The following is a 22,630-nucleotide window of genomic DNA, read 5'->3' as shown; positions in this document are numbered from 1 at the left end:
TCAACCAACCACGGTGTTCAACTTCCGGCCTACTCCTAAAGGCCTGAAAATTTTGAGTGTAAAGAATTGATGTGTATTCCCAACATGATCAGGATACCAAAACAACAAAGTGCTTCCCTATTATATCAAAGACAACGTGTTAGTGTCAGTTGACGTTTCATTTGGTTACTAAATCCCCTTCGGATTAAGTGCACACATGAAATGTGTTCAAGGGGCAAAGTTGTGCAATATTTTATCAAAAATTGTTCTGCAATATCAAGTTTCTCATCTTTGTCCTCGTCCTCGTGATCAGCATGACAGGATTCATAGTCACCGCCCTCGGATTTGACATTAGGGGGCAAGAATAAAACATGGAAAGCAAATCTATTTGTTTCCAAATATTGGTAGTAAATATAAGGGTGAGCAATCGACCATGCATTTGCTGGTCACCTGATGACCAACAGAACATTTCTACAATTTCCAATTGCAACTTTTATTGACAATCCTGTTTTCGAACTGCTCAACCACTAATGGGGAATTTACTACGCCGGATGGACTGTTTTATTTCTTAAGGACTATGCTTGATAAGTATGTTTCAATGGAATCAAGTAAAGTTACAGGCATTCTGGATTCAACTCTCAGAGAGAGAGAGAGAGAGAGAGAGAGAGAGAGAGAGAGAGAGAGAGAATTATTTTTTTCATTCATTGATCCATATGAATCACATTTGTGTACAACTTGAGTATCCAAGTAATTTACAGAGTCAAGGCCTACATGTATGCAGAGCTCAAGATCAATTTCTTTTACTAATTCCTGCAGAAGCAAATCAGTGCAATGCTAAAATGTAAACTTCAAGCACTACTCTTAGTATTTATTTCGGATCAAATTGTTGAATAACATATCTGAGCAAAACGTGCCTCAAAGTTAGCCATCCACAGTGCTCTATTGATTACAATCATCTACTTTAGGTTGATCCACTGACTGGCAATTAGGTTCCGTTTCATTTAAGAAGGCTTCTGAAGTGATATCAGCATCACCATATTCAGATACAGACCCAGCATCCATGTCCTTTTCCGGACTGTCAAGTTGCACACATTCAGCTACTTCACTGCCGTAATTTTCCAAGTCATGACTACTCCCACTTGACAATGTTTCTTTCTTCACAATATTGAATACAATTCCATTATGTATCCTTTCAGGCTGCAAGAGATCACCTTCAGTCACCGTAATGCTAGAACCGTTTCCTGAAACCATGCTTCCAAACTCCCTCTTGTCAAATTTTATGCTTTCAGGACTTCTTTCAGGTGTTGTACCTCTTGAGCTTTGATAATAATGGTTATTGCCTCCCATCTGAACCATCATTGACTTCGGACTTGTCAGCACACTTCTGTTCAATTCAGCATCAATGTCCAAATTTTGAACAAAGTCAATGAACTTATTTGCTGACGTTGTCCTCATCAAGGGTCCACCAGATCTTGTCCAAGAATTGAAATCAACACTCTCAGAGTCACTGTCACTTCCATCATGTAAATTACGGTGGGTTTGAAAACTTTTACCAGAATGAACTCCACTAGTAGATGTGCCAACACCATGATGGAATGAGGAACCACCATCTCCAATGAGGTCTTCTTCAAGGGAACCACTTGAATTTTCTCGAGCAATGCAATTCCAAGATGGAATTCTCCTAGATGCACTGAATTTGGTTGTACTAGCTAGGCCATGAGAAGAAGAAGCCGCAGCTCTTTCTGCACTCCTTTTGAGTCTACGCATGTGGTTGAGAATTACAACACACTCATCAAGAGCAAGCTCAATGCCACAATTTGCTTTTATGGCCGAGAGCTTCTCCCAAGTGCACCTTCTACCTTGGTTGGCTGCCTTTTGAAGCTCAATATATGTTGGATTTTGTATGATTTTTGAGTACTGGAAAATATGTCAGAAAAACAAAACGCTAGTTAGTCTCCATCTAGGATTATTAAAAATGATCCAGATGATTAAAGAAAATAGAAAGGTATCTTCAAAATAGTCCATCAACGAAATTTGGTAAACTTGACTTTGCCAATAACGGAAGTTTTAAAAAGAACTTTAATGTAAGGTTCCATGGAAACAATGACCAATCCTAATTCAGTAGTTATTCCCTAGCTGATACTCTGACCATCAAAATTACTACTTTATCCATGTACCTGAGCAAGTGTGGCTGGCATAACAACAGTAACATCACCCTCCCAATCTTGAGCGAACAGCTTGGCAATTCCACCTAATGGAAAACCAAGTTCCAGGATCTGGTTACATCTATGCTTCACCTCCATTTCAGCAAGATGAGCAAGCTACACAGTTAAATACTAAAATTGATTAATACTCATCTCATCAGAGTGTCGACGTAGCAAAATCATGTAACAGACCCAACAGAATAAAAAAATATATATTACAAACAAATGCACAAATGATTAGAAATTCTAGCTTAATGTTCGTATACTGTCAATAAGGTGCTTACTGATTAACCAAGATGATAGACTAATTCAATTGAAAAAGACGACTTTTTCCAAAGCCACTGGATAAGTCCGTAAAGATGTGGCCAGAAGCTTAGTTCAAAACAAATATTTATTAAGCCATTACAAATCTAACTACATCTAAGTGACACATCCAAGATTTTTGCATTACTTTTTATCCCAACTGAGGATCACCTATTCTTTTCGGCTTGCTACTGAGGATACATTAGTGATAGATAATCATACAACAACATTACTTTTCCCTTCTAACTTCTACAAAGTTTTTAGGTACGGAAAAGAAAAGCAGCATTAAGATGGCAGATGCGTGTTGACAAACCCTTAACCTTTCATATTCCTCATTAGCAAAATAAAATGATAGCGAGAGAATGCAAAAAAAAAATTGGACAAAATCATAAATTTCAAAAGACTCTGAATTGAGGTCTATCAATGAATACCTTAGCAGCGAAGTTGCCTCCACAAGCTCTCACAAATTCCTTTAGCCGTAACAATGGTGCAATATGAGGATTTGCCTGACTGACGATAAAATGATTAACATTGAACAGTTCTTTCAGCTGCATCATAGGTAAATCTATCTCCAAGCTACCATCTCTCCACCTACGCACTGGCATCGACCCCTCCTCTGGACCCAAATTAAATGGAGGATGATATGGAACAATCTCTCCACTTCTATCCTTTGCCATTAGTTCCTGAGCCTCAAAAAGGCCTGGAAAAGCACAAGAAGCTGTCACTGCACTCCATATAACAACATGAGGTGAAGTCAAGTAGTTGAGGCATCTAGGTGGCTCATGCTTCCTTGGGGAGCAAACAGTTATCCCAAGAATTCGACCTGTCATGTCATAAGCTTCTTGAAATGTCAGGTTACTCGTTAGATGCCTTAACATCATTTGCAACTGCCTGATCTCATGAACTGCCCCACGTGTCATGACCCTCTTGACAACTGTAAAAATCCCGCCCATTTGATCAAAAAACTGCAATGAGTGCCAAGAATCCTCAAAAAAGCTCTGGAGCTCAGGCCAAGACCTAGTGGCAACAACAGAACACATAATGGATCCTACACTGGAACCAGCGATTATTCTTGGCAAAAGCTTATGTTCGACCAGTGTTTTAACCACACCGACATGGAAAGATCCAAGAGAAGCACCCCCACTCAACAGCAAGGCAGTTCTCCCAAAAGCATGCCTTGTTTCATGCATGAAAGCCAGCTTCTCTTCCAACGAGAGCTCTTCTGAGTCCGAATCACAAACCATTCTCAACTGAGTTGTGACCTCATCAATGTATTCCTTGATGAGTTTAGGAACATGAAGTTTCTCCTTGTGAAGCTCAGGGTTGCACATGTTACCGAGATTTCTAACAAGATCTGCTCGCATGCAGAACATAATATCTCTGAGCGAACCCTCTTCACGACGGTGATGGAGCTCTTGAAGCTTGTTCCTAACTACTTCTTGATCATAAAGGTCTGATTCATTCATCTTTGGTGTCTCTTTATCAAGCATCCTAGCGGCATGAGCCCACTCCTCATAGGTCAAAGCAGTTCTCATCATATTTCTCCAAAATTTCCTCCGATAAGCCATTTCTGCCTTGACTTTGACATTCGTGTAACGTTTCAACAAAAAAGCAATGATTGTCACCATTGCCAATATCCCTTGGGGGTTTCGAGGATGCAACCATGAGAACATGGGAGCCAAAAAGTTTTTGAATCTATAGACAAAACTCAAAAACGTACGAAATATTTGATGCCTCAAGTGTGACATTGACTTGCAAAATAAAACCCTGAAAGCGATTGTCCGGCCAACAATGGTTGAAGGTCCAATTGGAAACGGATCAACACTGGCCTCATTACTTATATCCATGTTTTCTGAGTAAGTAAAATCTCTGTATTTCTATTTCTATGGCAACAAAACTGAAGAGCTATAAAATCTACACCAGACTTTACAACTACAACACGGTTTTCAAGCTCTCAAGGTTTTCGAAAGAATGACAAAAATCCTGGATGTATGAAGAACTAAGAACACAAAGTCAAAGAGATATGATTCCAAATGTTCAACAAACAGAATTATCTAATGCTTCAACCTTTAAGCTCAAATGAATTGAAAAACTAGTTGCAGATGAAATATTACCAATTTTCCAAGTCTTTGAAGCTTTCCAAATCCCATAGAATTCTGCCAAACGCATTCAAAAGACACAAACTTTGACCCCAAATCCCCAAATTTCCAGCAACCCCACCAGCTCAACAGCTAGGTGGGTACTTTCCAAATCCTTCCACAACAAAAAGCCCGAAGAACTTGATCAAATACTTCAACTCCACCCAGAAAACTTGATCAACAAACAAAGCAAAAACCAACTTCCGAAATAAATCCAACTGGGTTCCTTCTACCTCAAATCCCCAAGGCAATCAAACTAACAAACAAATGGGTTCTCAGATCAGAAATTGAAATTCCAAACAACAAATAACAGGTGAAGGGATTGGATTGGATTAATGAAACCTAAAATACCACCCAATGGATTGGATTGGGATTGGGATTGAATTATGGGAGTTTTTGGGAAGTGTGCAGGGATAAAGATATGGGTGTGGTGGCGCCGCCTCGATTAGTTTGAATGGGAATCGGATTGGGAGAAAGTTACAAACATGTGGATAAGGTGGCAGAGAGAGAGAGAGAGAGCGTTCCGCTACCTATCCGACAAAATTATTTGTTTGATGGAAGTTTCTATTTCTGGAAAGTTAACGAACACAACGGAACGCCCAGAAAACCCAGAAGAAACGTACGAGTTTTCAGATTTCGGGATCTTGGGTTGATTTTGGGAGCTGAGTTTCTGAGCAAAAGAAAACGTTTTTGTTGCTTACAAGAGAAAAACAGGTGCGTCAATGATGGCGAGCGAGCTACATTATTAAAACCAGATTTCACATCCGATACGAAAAAGGTTTATGATGTGGCATCCACGCGCCCAACTACACTCCTAAACAATCCCTCACGTTAAATGCAACCTAATTCCTTAACAGTAATTATTTTTAGTAAACAGTAACTATCCGGTGTATTTTTATTCCAAAACTGAACAGCACAGACAACTAATATTATAATATTTACATTTTTTTATAAAATAATATTTTTATAAAGCAATAAAGTAATAAAGATATTTTTATTTTTATTTTTATTTAGTGTGTTGTTTATGTTTTTTGGAATAAAGATGTTCTTAGTTTATACAACGATTATCTTAATTTGAATAAATACGAAATTACAACATAAAGTGATTGGAAAATTATGGAATTCGATTATACATCAAATTCCCTACAAATCATGTAACGAATTTGTGGCGCTAGTATATGTGGTGCTAGGACCATCTCCACTTGGTCTCTCTTCTCTTTCATGCCTTCTTTGCACTACGTCCGCTTTTTCCAATCTCCAAAATATTTAGAATTCAAAGACATTCCTTCTAATCAAACTAATTAATGTCTATTTGAGTGTAATACAAATAATTAAATAAAATATTATCACCTGATCTGCTAAATTTTCGCCACTTCGACAATTAGAAATAGCTTGAGTGAGGGTGTCTTTCTAACAAGTAAGCGATTAGTTGAGTGTTTTCCAACAAGCAAAAAGAGATTGATTAGTTCTTCTGCCGCCAATCTTCTCGCAAAACAAGGTACGAACCGTCTTCCAAACTTCTCGCAAGTGCATCTCATCACCCATAATCAGGTCATGAGTAGCTTGAACCCACATTCACACAACTTAATATCTTCAATGACTGACAAATTCTAACCTGCTTCATTAGCCATGTTTTTTGCTAACAAATATATATGAAAAATTTGGTTGAAAGTATTGAAAATATTGAAATTTGGTGTAAGGTGGAAGACATCGTTATGCATTTATAGAAAAAAAATTACAATTTTTTGTTTTATTTTTTTCTATATTTTTTATAATTTTTTTTATTAAGTTAATTAATCTGGACTGTTAGATTTAAACACATTGAAATCCAACAGCCCAAATTTGGACTCATGGCCAAAGGTAAGATTTCTGACTTTTTCCTTCTTTTAAGGCCGAAAAACTTGGAATGTTGATATGGAGATCGAATGGTCTAGATTTTGCCACATCAGTAGTCGTTGGTTTTAGATTTCAAATTATTTTTACCGTTGGAAATCCAACGGCCATCTTTGTGCCACGTTGCTCCTCTGCTAAATCCCTTGAGTGTGACTGCTAGAGCAGGCCCCCTCTGCAAGCTGTCCGGAACACATGCCCACTCGTGCGTGTTTGCCATGCGCTTGGCAAAAAAAAAAAAAAAAGACTGCATATGGGTGACGTCATGCTAACATCAGCCTAGCGTCACCTGGGTATTAGGTCAATGGATTCTCAACTAGGTGTGAAATTGGGTTCTGCCGAGGCCTAGTGGAGTGGGTTTTGGAGGGGGAATAAATGGGCTATCCCCTGGGGGATTGAAATTAAGGAGGACTTGCTCTAAGAGAAACTCCATTCCTAAACAATCTCCCTAGTTATATGTAACTTAATCCCCTTTAGTGAACAGTAATTGTCGAGTGCATCTCCACACCTAAACTGAATAGCCCAGACAATTTGTATTAAAATATTTTTTATAAAATAATAAAGATAATTTTACTTTTACTTAGTGTGTTATTTATGTTGTTAACCCAATTGAATAAATACATAATTACAACCCAAAGTGAATGAAAAAATTATCTAACAAAATCTATCGTTTGACGATTGAAAAATTATGAGATCCGATTTTACACCAAATTCCCTACGAATCACCTGACCAATTTGTGGTGCTAGTATATGTGGTGCTAGGATCTATGGTGCTAGGACCATCTCCACTTGGTCCATCTTCTCTTGCATGTCTCATTCGCACCACGTCTGCTTTTTCTGATCTCCAAAAATATTTAGAATTCAGAGACATTCCTTTTAATCAAACTAATTAATGTCAATTTGGATGTAATACAAATAAATAAATAAAATACTGTCACCTGATCCACTAAATTTTCACCAGTTCAAAGATCATAACTAGCTGATGCAAGGGCGTTTCTCCAACTAGTAAGCGATTGGTTGAGTATTTTCCAACGAATTTGAAGAGATTGATCCGTTCTTCTGGCACTAGGTGCCTCACAAAACAAGGTATGAACCGTCTTCCAAAGTTTTCATAACTTATGCTCATTACCCGTAATCGGGTCATGAGGGCTCGAAACTAGCATACACACAAAGTAACATCTTCAATTATCAACCGATTCGAACCTTCATCATTAACCCTTTTTTTTTTTCAAACAAAAGTATATGAAAACTTTGAGTGAAAGATTGGTTAAAAGTATTTGAAAATATTGAAGTCTGGTGTAAGGTGGAAGAGCATGGTTAGGTATTTATAGAAAAAAAATTTATAGTTATTTATAGTTATTTTTTGTTTTTTAATAATTTTTTTATAAATTTTGTTAACTTATACCCATGTAGCATTGATCTCGCTCTGAGGGTGTTCCGATCATTATAACCACCCTAAGTGCCACGTGTTATTGGCCCAGAAAATCATGGTCCCACAAATTTCCCTAACTATTCTGTCAAGGGTGCGCTCTGCTAAAGGATAGATAGTTACCAATGGACCATGAGCAAATCTTTTTTCAGAATGACCATTTTTGAAATACGCATCAGAATGACCTCCTAGTTTCTTGTTGATCCAAAGCTACCCAAGTCAGGCTAGCCCTCTTGTTTGTGTGTCAAAGATCCGATCGTTCGGAGTTCTGAACCATATTGCAAACCCTTGGTTGGAGTTCCGAATGCATAGCTGAAAAGCTAGATGCATGGCTGAATGCACCTATTTTGTTGTATCCCTTAAAGGACTTAGATGCGTTAGGAGATATTTGGCGAAGTTTATTTCACTCAAGTGTTTAATCCTATTCGAGTAAAATATTTAGAACTTTTCATACTTTGCTTCATCATCGGGAAATAAACTTTAATCCAACAATCTTTCCGGAGTAAACCATTAAGTGATGGAGTTAAACACGAATAAGTTGTAGGCTTATGTGAGCTTTAGACCCCCTCGATAACATTGCAAAAAAAAATGTTAGCCCCTAAAATTATTGTTTATAAGATTTTCATCGCGATATTCAGAGTACCACCTTACTCCGATAACAGGCCAAAGACCCATGAAAAATCTCTTGCTCTGAAACTTGCTTTGTTGCATTAATTGGATTAAGGATGAGAAAGTGACGAATCTTGTCCAAATGACCTCTGAATCTTAATAACAGTTTGGCACGTTTTAATAGCCTTGTTGGTTGCGAGATAATGATTATTAACACTTGCAGAAGATTAATCTAAGTGTTGTATGAGAAGTTAAGCATGACTTTAATTCTGTCTATTCATTTCACCCTGCCTCAATATGGGTCTGAGGACTTTAATAAAGGAGCTTCCTTCTCAATCTGAATTGTTTGTCCGTCCCCAATGAACGTTAAACAAAAAGTTTGTTAGGGGCTTGGTCACTTTCCCATGAGATAAAAAAAAACCTTTGGAATCATTTTGTCAGGCCTTATATGCGTCAGACTTGAGCATTTATGATTTGATTACCCTTAACTAACTTTGCTAAGTTACTTCCGTGAATCAACGCTTTGTTGAAATAAAATTTGGTCTATTTAACATTACCCGAAGAAAATTCGATAAAGCAAAATAAACAGAAAGAAGAGCAGAATCGTAAATTCCATCAAGGAAGAAACAAGAAACAAGAAAAAGCTGACCCAGCAAAATTTAGGAATAAAAAAATACCCAATATCGAAATACTTTAAAATGGTATATTTCGTAAATTTCTCCTAATCCTAAAGAAAAAAAAAAACATTGTTAAAAACACTTAAGATGTATATTAGGTATTAAAAACAGTATAAGATGAGTCATCATGTTAAAATTTGACGTGGAATGACTGGGCTAAACTAATTAATCAAACAGACTTGGGAGTAGACCCATTAATCTATTAATCAAATAGGATTCATATCAAATCTTCGCTTAACGTAACTTAGTGGTATCTTACAAAACTATAGTAGTATATAATTATATGACAAGAAAGTAAACCCAAAAACTAAACATAGTAGTTGTTGGAAAATAATAGATTTAGGATTTGGAATCAGCCTGTTAGAATTAGGTTTTGTTAGATATTTGGGTTAGTTTATTATAAATAGAGTGCTTTGTTATTCATTAGGATATAATTTAGTCACGATGTACCTCTTAGAGTTTTGTAGCTGTTCCGGTATTCGTTTGTTTAATAATATTCTTATTATTTTGTAGTCTTGTTTGTTCCGCACTCTGATATTCAATTGTATTATCCAATAAAGGCCTATCAAATTTTTTCTTAAACTAACTTAGAGGTGCCTTATATAGAGGGCTTCTTATGTTTAGGTCTCTATAAATATAGCTTGTAATTTAGTATATGGTCAAACTGTAGTTCTTAGATTATAGCTGTGTAGGTAATCCTTTTTATATGTTTTCCAGTTAATTAAATAATATTCATAATTTCATAATCTGTTCATTTGTTTGTATAACTAGAGCATAGGTAGCACTGGCATCCACATCAACGGCCCCACCAAGGGAGACAAACTTATGCTTTTTCTGATGCTGTAGTCATGCGAGCATGTTACTGCTCCACCAGATCAATGACTTTCCTCACCACTTCCATCAATCATTCAGTGTTTAACAACTCATCAGATTTTCAGCAAAATATTAGAAAATAAAGGAATCGAATTCAACCCTTCAAGTCACGGTTGCAAAGACGAACGCTCTTCTACCGCTTAAGCTACGAAGAGCAATCAACGTTAATATATATTACAACGTAGTAATAAATTACTATAACTATTATAAATATATCAAAGTTAGAGGGATAACCTTTTTGATAGGTGCGAAGCAGATGTAAAATATCACACTAAAATTATAGCTCAAGTGTATGACAAATATAAGATGGAGAAGAGATTTCTTTCTTTCTATTCTTTTGTATGTACATCGATGGCAGTATGAGTGCTCTATTTATAGAGCAACTCCATACGAATGTCTTCTTACACTTATGAAAATTTACAACATACCCTTTGAAATATATGATCTCCTGCATCCAAAGTCAATTTCCTATTTGCATGGGTATTGAAAGTCTCTGTGTGTGGGCATTCATAACAATGCCAACATTGTCAAAATTACCAATGTTTTCAACACTCCCCCTTGGATGCTCACAACATTAGTTGCCTCATTAAAACCTTGCATGGAAAAACCAAGTGGAAAAAACCATAGCAAAGGAAAAAGAATACAACTTTACCTGGATTGTTGATATAGTGTTAAGTATACTTATGTTGCCTTGTTAAAACCTTGATAGGAAAAACCCAGTGGGAAAAATCCTAATCGAAGGAAAAAGAGTACAACAAGCATGTATGATGGATGCTCCCCCTGAGATGTATCTCCCCCTGATTCCACAGTCTCCAAATTTAGCTGTTTGGTAAGTCGACGTAATCCGATACTTTGCACTAACTTCTGAAATGTGCACTTTGGTAGAGACTTGGTGAACAAGTCTGCTAGATTTTCATTAGAACGGATTTGTCTGACTTCAATAACTTTAGCCTTCTGAAGCTCATGTGCACTGAAAAACTTTGGAGATATGTGTTTAGTCTTATCGCCCTTGATGAATCCTTCCTTCATTTAGGCAACACAGGCTGCATTATCTCCATGAATGACAGCTGGATTATCTGTCTTCAAAGTTAGACCACATGAATTCCGAATATGATGGATCATTGATCTTAACCAAGGACATTCACTACTTGCTTTATGTAAAGCAAGTATTTCTGAATGATTTGAAGATGTAGCAACTAAGGTTTGCTTTGTTGAGCGCCATGAGATTGCTATATCTCCATTCTTGAACACATATCCAGTTTGTGAGCGGGCTTTATGCGGATTAGAGAGGAAACCAGCATCTGCATATCCGACAAGGACTTGGTCATTTGTGGAATTCTTTGAGTAGAAGAGACTCATATCTGTTGTCCCATGAAGGTATCGCAATACATCTTTGACACCCTTCCAATGACGGATTGTTGGAGCAGAGCTATACCTGGCTAACAAGTTAACTGAAAAAGCTATATCTGGTCTAGTACATTGTGCTAAATACAACAAAGCACCTATTGCACTCAGATATGGTACTTCTGGACCAAGGACCATTTCATCCTCTTCTTTTGGATGGAATGGATCTTTCTTAATGTCCAGAGAATGAACAACCATTGGCGTGTTGAGTGGATAAGCCTTGTGCATACCAAATCGCTTCAAGATTTTTTCAATGTAAGCTGATTGGTGGACCAAAATTCCATTAGCACAATGCTCGATCTGCAGGCCGTGACAATATTTTGTTTTCCCAAGGTCTTTCATTTCAAATTCGCTTTTCAGATATTCAGCAGTTTTATGGAGCTCTTCAAGAGTCCCAACTAGGTTAATATCATCAACATATACTGCCATTATAGCAAATCCAGAGTTGGATTTCTTAATGAACACACAAGGGCAAATGACATTGTTGATATATCCTTCTTTGATCAAATACTCACTGAGACGATTATACCACATTCATCCAGATTGTTTCAGCCCATACAATGATCGCCTTAATTTGATCGAGAGCATACCTCACGATTTGTTACTTGTTTCAGGCAACTTAAGTCCTTCTGGGACTTTCATGTATATGTTAGTATTTAATTCTCCATATAGATACACAGTGATGACATCCATAAGTCGCATGTCAAACTTTTCTGAAACCACTAAACTTATTAAGTAACAGAACGTAATTGCGTCCATTACAGGAGAGTATGTCTCTTCATAATCAATTCCAGGTCTTTGTGAAAAGCCTTGTGCAACGAGTCGTGCTTTGTATCTAGCAATCTCGTTTTTCTCATTGCGTTTCCTTGTGAATACCCATTTGTAACCCACGGGGTTTACATCAGGCGGGGTTTGGACTACTGGTCCAAAAACACTTCGCCTTTCCAAGGAATTTAATTCTGCCTGGATTGCATCTTTCCATTTAGGCCAATCTTGTCTCTGTTTGTACTCATCAACAGAGCGGGGCTCAATATCATCACTTAATATGATTTCAGTGGCTACTGCGAATGCAAACATATCGTCAATGATTATTTCATTCTGATCCCACAATTCATTAGTACATGCATAATTTATGGAGATTTCTTTGCTTTCATGTACTACTGTCTCTTCAGGGACATGTGTCTCATCAAGGACATTCTCTTCTTCTGGAAGTCCAGAATCATGAATTATGGATTTGTCATTCATTCTCTCTTCCTGAATGATTTGATTTGGATTCAGTTGTGCCCTTGTCTTTCTCTTTCGAGGGGTTGAATCTTTTGAACCTGGTGGTCTACCATGCTTCAGGCGTGCACCAGATGAATCATTCGCTGCCACTTTATTTTGTCCAACAGGGACATCAATTCTGGCAGGTGCATTTGCAGCTGGTATATGCGATTTTGTCACTTTCATAACATCATTAAATGCATCTAACATTTAATTGGCAATGCTTTGAAGATGAACGATCATTTTTACTTCATTTTCACATTGAATGCTTCGAGGATAAAAATGAGACAAGGTGGGAACAACCCATGTCAGCTCTTTCCGTTCTTCTGGAACGGTCTTTTCTCCCCCCTAATGATGGGAAGACTGTCTCATCAAAATGACAATCAGCAAAACGAGTTGTAAACATATCACCTGTCAAGGGTTCCAAATATCTAATGATAGATGGTGAATCAAAACCCACATAAATTCCCAGTCTACGCTGAGGTCCCATTTTAGTACGTTGCGGGGGTGCAATAGGCACATAAACAGCACAACCAAAAACTCGTAAATGTGAAATGTTTGGCTGATGTCCAAACACAAGTTGTATTGAGGAGTATTGATGGTTGGCTATAAGTCTCAATCGAACCAATGATGCAGCATGTAGGATGGCATGTCCCCATGCAGAAACTGGCAATTTGGTTTTCATAAGCATAGTGTGGGCTATTATCTGAAGCAGCTTGATCAATGCTTCTGCTAAACCATTTTGAGTATGGACATGAGGAACAGAGTGTTCAACATCAATGCCCAATGTCATGCAGTAATCATCAAAAGTTTGAGACGTAAATTCACCAGCGTTAGCAAGTTGGATTGACTTAATGGGATAATCTGGGAACTGTGCTCGTAACTTAGTTATCTGAGCAAGAAGTCTCGCAAAAGCTACATTGCGAGTAGACAAGAGACAAACATGTGACCATCTGGTGGATGCATCAACCAAAACCATAAAATATCGAAATGGTCCACAAGATGGTTTAATAGGTCAACAAATATCCCCTTGAATTCTTTGTAGAAATGATGGGGATTCAACATTAACCTTTAGTTGTGATGGTCTAATTATCAACTTCCCTTGAGAATAAGCCTTGCAAAGGTTATCATTTGAGATATCAATGTCTCTGCTCAATAATGGATGTCCATTAGAGTTGGTAATGATCCTACGCATCATGGTGGATCCTGGATGATCCAGACGGTCATGCCAAAACATGTAAACCTTTGAATCAATGAACTTCTGGTTCATGACAGTATGTGATTCAATTGTCCTTATGTATGTATAATATAATCCACTCGAAAAACCACGCAACTTCTCCAATATACGCTTCTGGGTATTATTGGAGGTAATGCATAGATACTCCACATTTTCTGCACTTTTCGTTTCAATGTGGTATCCATTTAGACGTATGTCTTTGAAACTCAACAAATTTCGAGTAGATCGAGTAGCATACAATGCATTTTGTATGGACAATATTGTTCCATTTGGTAACATAATCTGGGCTTTCCCTAAGCCTTCAATTACATCTGAAGGTCCTGATATTGTTGTTACCCCTACTCTTGTAAGCATTAAGCTTGAGAAATACTTTCGATCACGAAGTATTGTATGTGTGGTTGCACTGTCTGCAAGACAAATATCTCCGCCATTTCTCATATTCTGAGAATAACCACAGTTTTTATCCACGCTTTCTGAGTAAATGGAATCATAGTTAACAAACAATTTATAACAAGAAATTTACATGCCACTTTTATTGAATCTAAAAAACTAGTTTTAGACAACAAGTTCAGCATAATAAAAGTACATCAAACATAAACGATTTAGTCGGACTGGTATACTTCATTCCTCATTTCCATAATGAAGTCTGAAACATTTAGGTGAGTTGTGTCCAATTGCCCTGATAAATCAAACACTGGATCAGGTATATTCATTGGTTTAGCTTGGTCGAGAAAATTGGTCTCGACACCCTTCTCCTTGATGGAGGCTTGATACAGCTCCACCAGATGTTTTGGGGTACGACAAGTGCGCGCTCAATGCCCATTACCACCACATCTATGGCAGGCTCCTTCAGAATTCCTGGGAGCTTTGCCTTTATGGCGATTCACATTTTTGAAGCTCGGGTCTGAATTATGCCTCGGAACCTGGTTGTGAAACTGACCACCATGGTTCTTGCCTTTCCTATTCCATCGACCTCGTTTGTGGCCACGTCCTCGTTTATGATAATCGCCACCAGAGGATGTGGCGTTCACTTCGAAGGAAGCAACATTCACTTCTGGGAATGGTGCAGATCCAATAGGTCGGGAATGATGGTTTTTCATCAGGAGCTCATCGTTCTGCTCAGCTACCAAGAGCACAGATATCAACTGGTTGTACTCAGTGTAGCCTCGCGCTCTATACTGTTGCTGTTGTAAGTCTTTTCCAACAACATTTCCTCAGTAATGGTATCCTCACAGAGCTTCATCTGAGAGGTAATCCTGAACAACGCATAATTGTACTTTGCCATTGATTTGAAATCCTGGATTCTCAGGTGAGACCATTCATAGCGAGCTCTTGGAAGAATCACCGTTGTCTGATGATTGTATCTGCTTCTTAAGGCCTCCTAGAGAGCTAACGAATCTTCAACCGTTAAGTACTCGCTCTTTAGTGCCTCATCAAGATGGCGGCGAATAAAGATCATGGCCTTCGCCCGATCTTGAGAGGATGATCTGCTCTCTTCCCTGATGGTATCTCTAAGATTCCCAGCCTCCAGATGGATCTTGGTATCCAGTACCCAGGTAAGGTAATTCTTCCTAGTAATGTCTAAGGCAGCATATTCAAGCTTTGCCAAGTTCACCATTTTCTTTTCTGAAAGAAAATGAGATGTGTAAGAACTTGCAATAATATGTATTCCTGGAGGAATATAATGTTAGAACTTCTGGTTCTTACAAATTTTTCATTTTGATCTTCAGGCCAAAATAATAAGCACTCGAAACTTCTGGCTCAAGATTTTCAAGATGAATGAGTAGGGCGATTATACCGCACCATTCTCATTGAAATAATGTAACATAGAATGGGCGATTATTCCGCACCACTCAAGTAGCAGAAAAATTTAATTACGCAGAGCAGTGTGGGCGATTATACCGCACCACCTAAAAATTGCAATGAAATTAAACAGCAGGTAAATTTAAATTTGCAGAGCAAGGTGGGTGATTATACCGCTCCACCTGAAATTTGCAGTAAAAGTAGATCTGCAGTCCAAGATAGGCGATGATACCGCACCATCTTGGATCGCAATAAGATGAAATTTGCAGTTCAAGATGGGCGATTGTACCGCACCATCTTGGATCGCAGTAAAATCAACATAAATAAATACTGGGTTAGTAATCAATATCTAAACCAAACAAGTAATCAAAGATGTATGTAACCGCTAGTTGGAGAACTATGAGCAGGCATGGAGCAAACAGTTCATCACGAGGGTATACCACGCAGTTAAGGCAGAGGAATAAGATGAACAGGAAAAACCTTAGAGGAAACATTTTTTTTTGTTCGGCGGAGAGAAATGAGAGAATGATTTCTTTTGGTGAATGTAAATGAGACATGGTTATATTTATAGACTCGTGCTGATAACGTGTTATAAATATATCAAAGTTAGAGGGATAACCTTTTTGATAGGTGCGAAGCAGATGTAAAATATCACACTAAAACTATAGCTCAAGTGTATGACAAATATAAGATGGAGAAGAGATTTCTTTCTTTCTATTCTTCTGTATGTACATCGATGGTAGTAGGAGTGCTCTATTTATAGAGCAACTCCATACGAATGTCTTCTTACACTTTGAAAATTTACAGCATACCCCTTGAAATATATGATCTCTTGCATCCAAAGTCAATTTCCTATTTGCATGGGTATTGAAAGTCTCTGTGTGTGGGGCATTCATAACAATGCCAACATTGTCAAAATTACCAATGTTTTCAACAATAACATAGTTCTTCAACAACATCTTTGAGGTAAGTATTAATCTATTTATTCGTTCATTTGATTTGATTTTATTTAAATTGTTACGAATGCTAATGCTTATCAACTTTCTGTGTTTCTTTTGTGTTTTTTTGTTTATCACTATTTTGTAAGTAGTGAATAATCTTGTAAATTAGAGCCTTTATTTTCAACTCACCGAATCTCGAGTTAAAATCCCCTCATTTTTCTTGGTGTAATTTAAAGAAAAAGGATCATCGTCGGATCATTTTTCTAGGAATTTCGTAATCGTGACTGTTCATCGTACATAGTGCGATAATTTTTCGTTAGGTACTATTTATATTTAAATTTTGAAATGATTTTTTACTGCACGTTGTACAATGAACAATCACGATCATGAAATTCCTAAAAAAAAATCCAGCAAGGATCATTTTCCTAATTTAAAATAATAGTGTTGCTTTTAATTAAAGGAAAACTAATGAAAAGAGTTTGAAAATTTTGAGTTTGATAAAGAAAAAATAAAGGGTAAAGTGAATAGTATTAAGATTGACTTTTTAGTGTAAAAATATGATTTTTCGTTAAAATGAACAGTACTAAAAGTTTTTCGTTAAAGTTTCCTTTAATTAAAGAGAAAGGAATTAAAGTATGGTCATCCCTACCAAGGACTTTTAATAATGTGTCCCTGTTCATCAGAGTAAAGGAAAAGAGTAAGGGTATGTGAAAAGTCAAAGTCAATTGTCTTCAATAAACAAAAAGATATGGAACATTACGGATTCGATGCTCTAAGCTGGTGAGTTGATTCTGATCATTGACAAGGAGAAATACCTCATAGCCGTTTTGAGCTTGAAAAAGATGGATAACCGTGACTTGTCACCTGTTATTCTCCCTTTCTTATAAAAAACAAAAAAAAAAAAAAAAAAAAAGAAACAGGTCAAGCGTTCCAAGTCCGACCTCAACCATATTCAAACTGAGTTGCTATTCATACCTGTAATCATTTATATATTTATTTTTACAAACAAATAAAAAAAAACTTGTAAAAAATTCTTGTCAATATTAAGGTATTCATATTTACACATGAATTTTTCCAATGAAGTAAGAAATTTCAGGAACAAAAAACCCAATCTCTGGATTTCTTGATCGAGTCATCTCCCAAAACACTTTCTGTATAAGCCTTTCTTTTCACCAAAATTATTTGTCAGAAAACTTGAATTTTGTAAAGAGAAAAGAATGGATGATAAGGAGCTTGAAGTTGCAGCTGATTTTGGTTCCAACGAAATGCCTGAGAAATTGTCAACGACCACCATTGACGCACCTTCTGTTTTGCAAAACCAAAACGGCAGAAGTCAAGGAGAGGGAGCACAAGAGCTTCTGCAGCTGCAAAAGAAGAAGAGGAAGAAACTGAAAAAGTTGACATCGATCAAGCTCTCCAAATCACCAAGTTTGAAGCCGTCTCGAAGAAGATCCAATCACCATGTATCATCCACTGATGATTCTTGTGATACAAGTACAGAAAACTTACAGGCAAGTCTGTTAAATTCTTGATCTTTTATATTTTTCTTAAAACGATAATATATAGCGAGGGGAATAGAAGATTAGGCGAGCAGAACTACACATACGTTGAATTTTTAATGCTTTTGCTTAACAGTTAAAATAGCTGGAAATTGAAGATTGCCCTTCTTTTTGTTTATTTTCCTTTTTGGGTTTGTATGTAGAATTCAGCAAGAACATTAGCGAGGCGGTCTAGTTTTAAGCCTGCAAAGAATCTGACGAGAATTTCCAGTTTAAAATTTAGAAACCCTTTGATGAGGAAGTGCTCGGGAGGAACCCATATGAATAATATTGATCTCAATAAATCAAGAATGTCTAAGCCTGCAGATTCTGCCATCTCATCCACTGATGCAGATTCATCATCACCTACTTGTTCCAGTAGCAGTACTAGTATTGAGACTAGGAAAAGAGCAGTTTGGTCAAAGCTGAACTCGAAAACTCCTCCTGGTCAGTGTTCACCTTTGAATTTCTCACCAAAATCGTTCAAGTTCCGGAATTGAGAGTACAAAGAGCTACATGTTCTTGGGCACTCAAAGGTTCCAAGTTGCCTGAAATTCGGGATCCTGAGGCAGAGGGGACTGAATATGAGGGGGGTTCGGCCACCAGGGTTTGTCCATTCACTTACTGCTCACTTCATGGTCATCGCAATGCCAATGTACCCCCACTCAAGCGCCTGATTTCGATAAGGAGGCGCATGTTGAGGGCTCAGAGAGGCGTAACACAGGCAACTCAACCGTTGGAGAGAGTGAAAAGGTCTGGCAAAAATAAGGATGATCAGACAAATCACATGGCCTGCAATGGAAATAGCGTAGTTCATGAAACGAATGCTATGGTGTCACTCCCTGCACCGGATGGTTTAAGTCTGGAATTTTGTTGCATCGCTACAAATTTGGAGTCCACCAAAACAGACTGGAACGAAGAGAAATTCGCAGCGTCTGATCACAATGAAGGCTCTCTATCCACTTGCACAGATGATATGAGCGTTAATGATCCTACATTGAATGGAAAAAATATGGAGGTTGATGATTGCGCAACTGTCAAACTACCAGATAATTTGGAAAGACCAACCCCTCATGATGTTTTGGAATTCACAAGGGACAATGAAAAAAAGGAAGTCTCTTCTGCTTCTCATAGTCCAGCTTTGAAGGAACAAATTGCAGGTAATGAGAACCAAAATAGAAGTGTGCAAGCAAGGGATCAGAAATATACCCGAATGTGGCAGTTGATGTACAAGCACGCAGCAAAAGGTATCACTCCAAATGTTGAAAACAAGCTCCCTCCTGATGGATCAGACAAGGAAGAGAAACCAAAAGATGCCAACATCACGTGTGACACAGACAATTTATGTTTCGCAGAAACAGATGAGCATACAGCTTCTGTAAATCACAGAGCAGGAGATGAAACTACTGAGGTATGTTGCCATGATGCCATTCAGCTTGTGCAAGAAGCATTTGATAGCATTCTTCTCCCCGAAATTCAGGACTGCTCATATGATGATCAATCATCTACTAGTGGCGCCAGCTCAGACCGGGAAGCATTAGAACAGACAATAGATGAGGGTGGGGAGCAGAGCACCTCCACTACCAGTCATTTGACTGAGACTAGTACGACACAAAATCCAGAAGAGAAAACAGTGTCAGAAGTGGGAGTTAAGACGGACAAGAAAACACCCAAGAGCTGGAGCAGTCTTAAAAAATTCATTCTCCTCAAGAGATTTGTCAAGGCAGTTGAAAAGGTGAGGAACCTCAATTACCCGAAGCGACAGTACCTGCCTTTGCATCCTGATTTGGAAGCAGAAAAAATCAATCTAAGACAGCAGAAGACAGAAGAGAGAAAGAATGCCGAGGAGTGGATGCTTGATTATGCACTTCAACAGGTTATATCTAAACTACCTCAGCCTCAACAAAGAAGAGTAGCATTGCTCGTAGAAGCATTTGAAACAGTTCTCCCGTTTTCAGAAGTTAAGAGCAGCCAGAGGTCCAACGAAACAGATTCCACTAAATCAGATCTTCAAGTCTGCAATGGTCTGTCAGTTCAAAGTTCTGTTCATCAAGGTAAGGAGAGTGACTCGGAATCTTCTGCCGAAATCTTGCTTGGGAATGTGTCGTGTCCTGAGAAAAGTTTGAATGAGTCTCCCGATCAAGTCAGTGATTTTCAAATGCAAGAGCAGCGAAGTCAAGTGAATTTTCCTAAGCTTCAAGAGTCGAGTATAGGCCACTGTTCCATTCAAACCGAAAGGGATATTACTGTTCCTGAGGCCACTGGTGAAGCTCAGAAGGAGAATCAAATTGTTTCCATAAATGCTTGTGATCGGGATGAGAAAGTCATTGACTTTACCAGTATTTCTTCATTAGAAATCAAAGATCCCAAGTCATGTGACAAAACCTCCTTGGAGCGAGATGAACATGGTAGCCCCAGTTGTGTAGGTCTGGTAAATGAAGTGGTTCAAGAAGTCTCCAAAGAAGTTACCTTGATCACGAGTTTGGAACTTAGCAACATTGGTTCCATGGTGGAAAATATCGAATCTGACACCAATAAGTTAATCACCGAAACTGATGAACAGTCAAATTCATCTGAGGACCAAATCACTGAAAGTCACGAGGACTCAACAGCAGATAACACTGTGGTTTGTTTAGCTTCCATAGGATCAACTGAGGAGCAAATGGCAGCAAGAGAAGAGCTGAGCGGAATAGCAGATGAAGCCCGGTTAGAAAAGAAGAAATATACAAACTTATGGTTCTTAGTATATAAGCATATGGCATCAACTATCGATGCAAAAGACGGAGATGAACCACTTGAAGGAGCTAAAGAGGAACAAGTAGATGACGCCAACAGATTGCCTGAAATAGATCAAGAGAAAAGTGACTATGCAGACAACAAAAAGGTTGAACTCCGACATATTGAAGCTATCAAGCTGCAGGTAGAGAAAGCAATTGATGAAATTGTTCTTCCAGAGAACAAGGATGAATCGGATGATGATAAATCAAGCACTAGAGACTCATGCCCAGAGCAGGAACCTCCAAAAAATAAAGTTGTCGTAGAAGGGAAATCTTGCATCTCGAAATCCACCAACTTTGCCAAGTTTGATAATGCTACCATTCAAGAAGAAGAAAATCAAGTCGCAAAGGTGGAAGACGAACCTGCCAAGAAAATGTCAAAGAACTGGAGCAATCTGAAAAAAATGATTCTTCTCAACAGATTTATCAAGGCATTGGAAAAGGTAAAGAAGTTCAGCCCACGAGGGCCACAATATCTGCCCTTCGAACCCGACCCCAAAGCAAAGAAGGTTCATTTAAAGCATCTAAACATGGACGACAGGAAGAATTCCGAGGAATGGATGCTTGATTATGCCCTTCAACAGGCTGTTTCCAGATTAACTCCAGCCCGGAAAAGAAAAGTATCACTGCTTGTAGAGGCTTTCGAAACAGTCATTCCAAGTAATGGAATTCCAAACCCATTCAGGCAACAAGTTGCTCACTGATTTCAGGTAAATGGAATAATCAAACAAAACATTACATTTGTTTTCCTGAATGATCCAAGCTTAAGGAAAAAGGAATAATCAAACAGTACTATTATTTTCTTGTCTTTGTTTACTGGATTTAGTGAAGAAGAAAGAAGAACAATGAAAGAGAACAAGAGAAGTTGAAAAGGTGAAGCTCTCTGTAGAAAATTACTAACAGAGCATTGTTTGTTTCTTCATATCACTATATTAAAAAATGCACACACTCGGTGCTTACATTCAGTTGGAATCCAAGGTCGATTCACATTCATTACAAAGCAATCTCAACCCTTCATCTAGCTATATGCTAGGATCATGACACCTGACATTATTTGCCTTACAACTATATATCTTCTCGCTTAGAGTTTTATCATAAGTGCATACACATTTTAATATCACAACTTATTTCAATAACAGCTATAGACTTATAATTCAACACTCCCCTTTAAGTCTAAAGCTGATTTCACTCCAAGCTTGCTTCTGAGAAAATTAAACCGATCCTTGGCGAGAGACTTTGTAAAGATATTTGCCAATTGCTTTTCGGTGGGACAATAGATCAGATCAATGATGCCTTCCTGCAGTGCATCTTTGATAAAATGATACCTCCTGTCAATGTGTTTAGTCTTCTGATGAAATACAGAATTCTTAGTAATTGCAATAGCAGAAGTATCATCACAGTGAAGAGGAGTAGCTTCAGTTTGTAATTCTCCAAAATCTTCCAGAACAAACCTCAGCCATATTGCTTGAGCCGTGGCTTCTGATGCACTTACATATTCAGCCTCTGCAGTTGAGAGTGCAACACAGTTTTGTTTGACATAAGCCCAAGAAAATACACCACTACCA

At 37.9% G+C, this 22,630-nt stretch overlaps 3 protein-coding genes across 3 annotated transcripts; 1 reads left to right on the top strand and 2 right to left on the bottom strand.

Moving 5' to 3' along the window:
* Positions 1-658: 658 nt before the first annotated feature.
* LOC126592791 (triacylglycerol lipase SDP1) lies at positions 659-5,358 on the bottom strand. Its single transcript, XM_050258573.1, has 3 exons — positions 2,918-5,358; positions 2,157-2,300; positions 659-1,896 (listed from the first exon to the last, which is right to left on the bottom strand). The coding sequence occupies exons 1-3, from the start codon at positions 4,331-4,333 to the stop codon at positions 919-921; spliced, it is 2,538 nt and encodes an 845-aa protein (XP_050114530.1). The 5' UTR covers positions 4,334-5,358; the 3' UTR covers positions 659-918.
* Positions 5,359-14,818: 9,460 nt separating this feature from the next.
* On the bottom strand, positions 14,819-15,291 carry LOC126592142 (uncharacterized). The gene is made up of 2 exons (XM_050257891.1): positions 15,186-15,291; positions 14,819-15,129 (listed from the first exon to the last, which is right to left on the bottom strand). The coding sequence occupies exons 1-2, from the start codon at positions 15,289-15,291 to the stop codon at positions 14,819-14,821; spliced, it is 417 nt and encodes a 138-aa protein (XP_050113848.1).
* A 2,442-nt stretch (positions 15,292-17,733) lies between these two features.
* On the top strand, positions 17,734-22,037 carry LOC126592790 (calmodulin binding protein PICBP-like). Its single transcript, XM_050258572.1, is given in 3 exon segments — positions 17,734-18,261; positions 18,453-18,765; positions 18,768-22,037. Coding segments are annotated over 3 exon segments (3,609 nt in total). The 5' UTR covers positions 17,734-17,967; the 3' UTR covers positions 21,770-22,037.
* Positions 22,038-22,630: the final 593 nt, after the last annotated feature.

This window comes from Malus sylvestris, chromosome 12 (genome assembly GCF_916048215.2).
Source record: "Malus sylvestris chromosome 12, drMalSylv7.2, whole genome shotgun sequence".
Classification (NCBI taxonomy): Eukaryota; Viridiplantae; Streptophyta; class Magnoliopsida; order Rosales; family Rosaceae; genus Malus; species Malus sylvestris.
The sequence above is the reverse complement of the archived record's forward strand: the minus strand, read 5'-3'. Positions and strand labels throughout refer to the sequence as shown.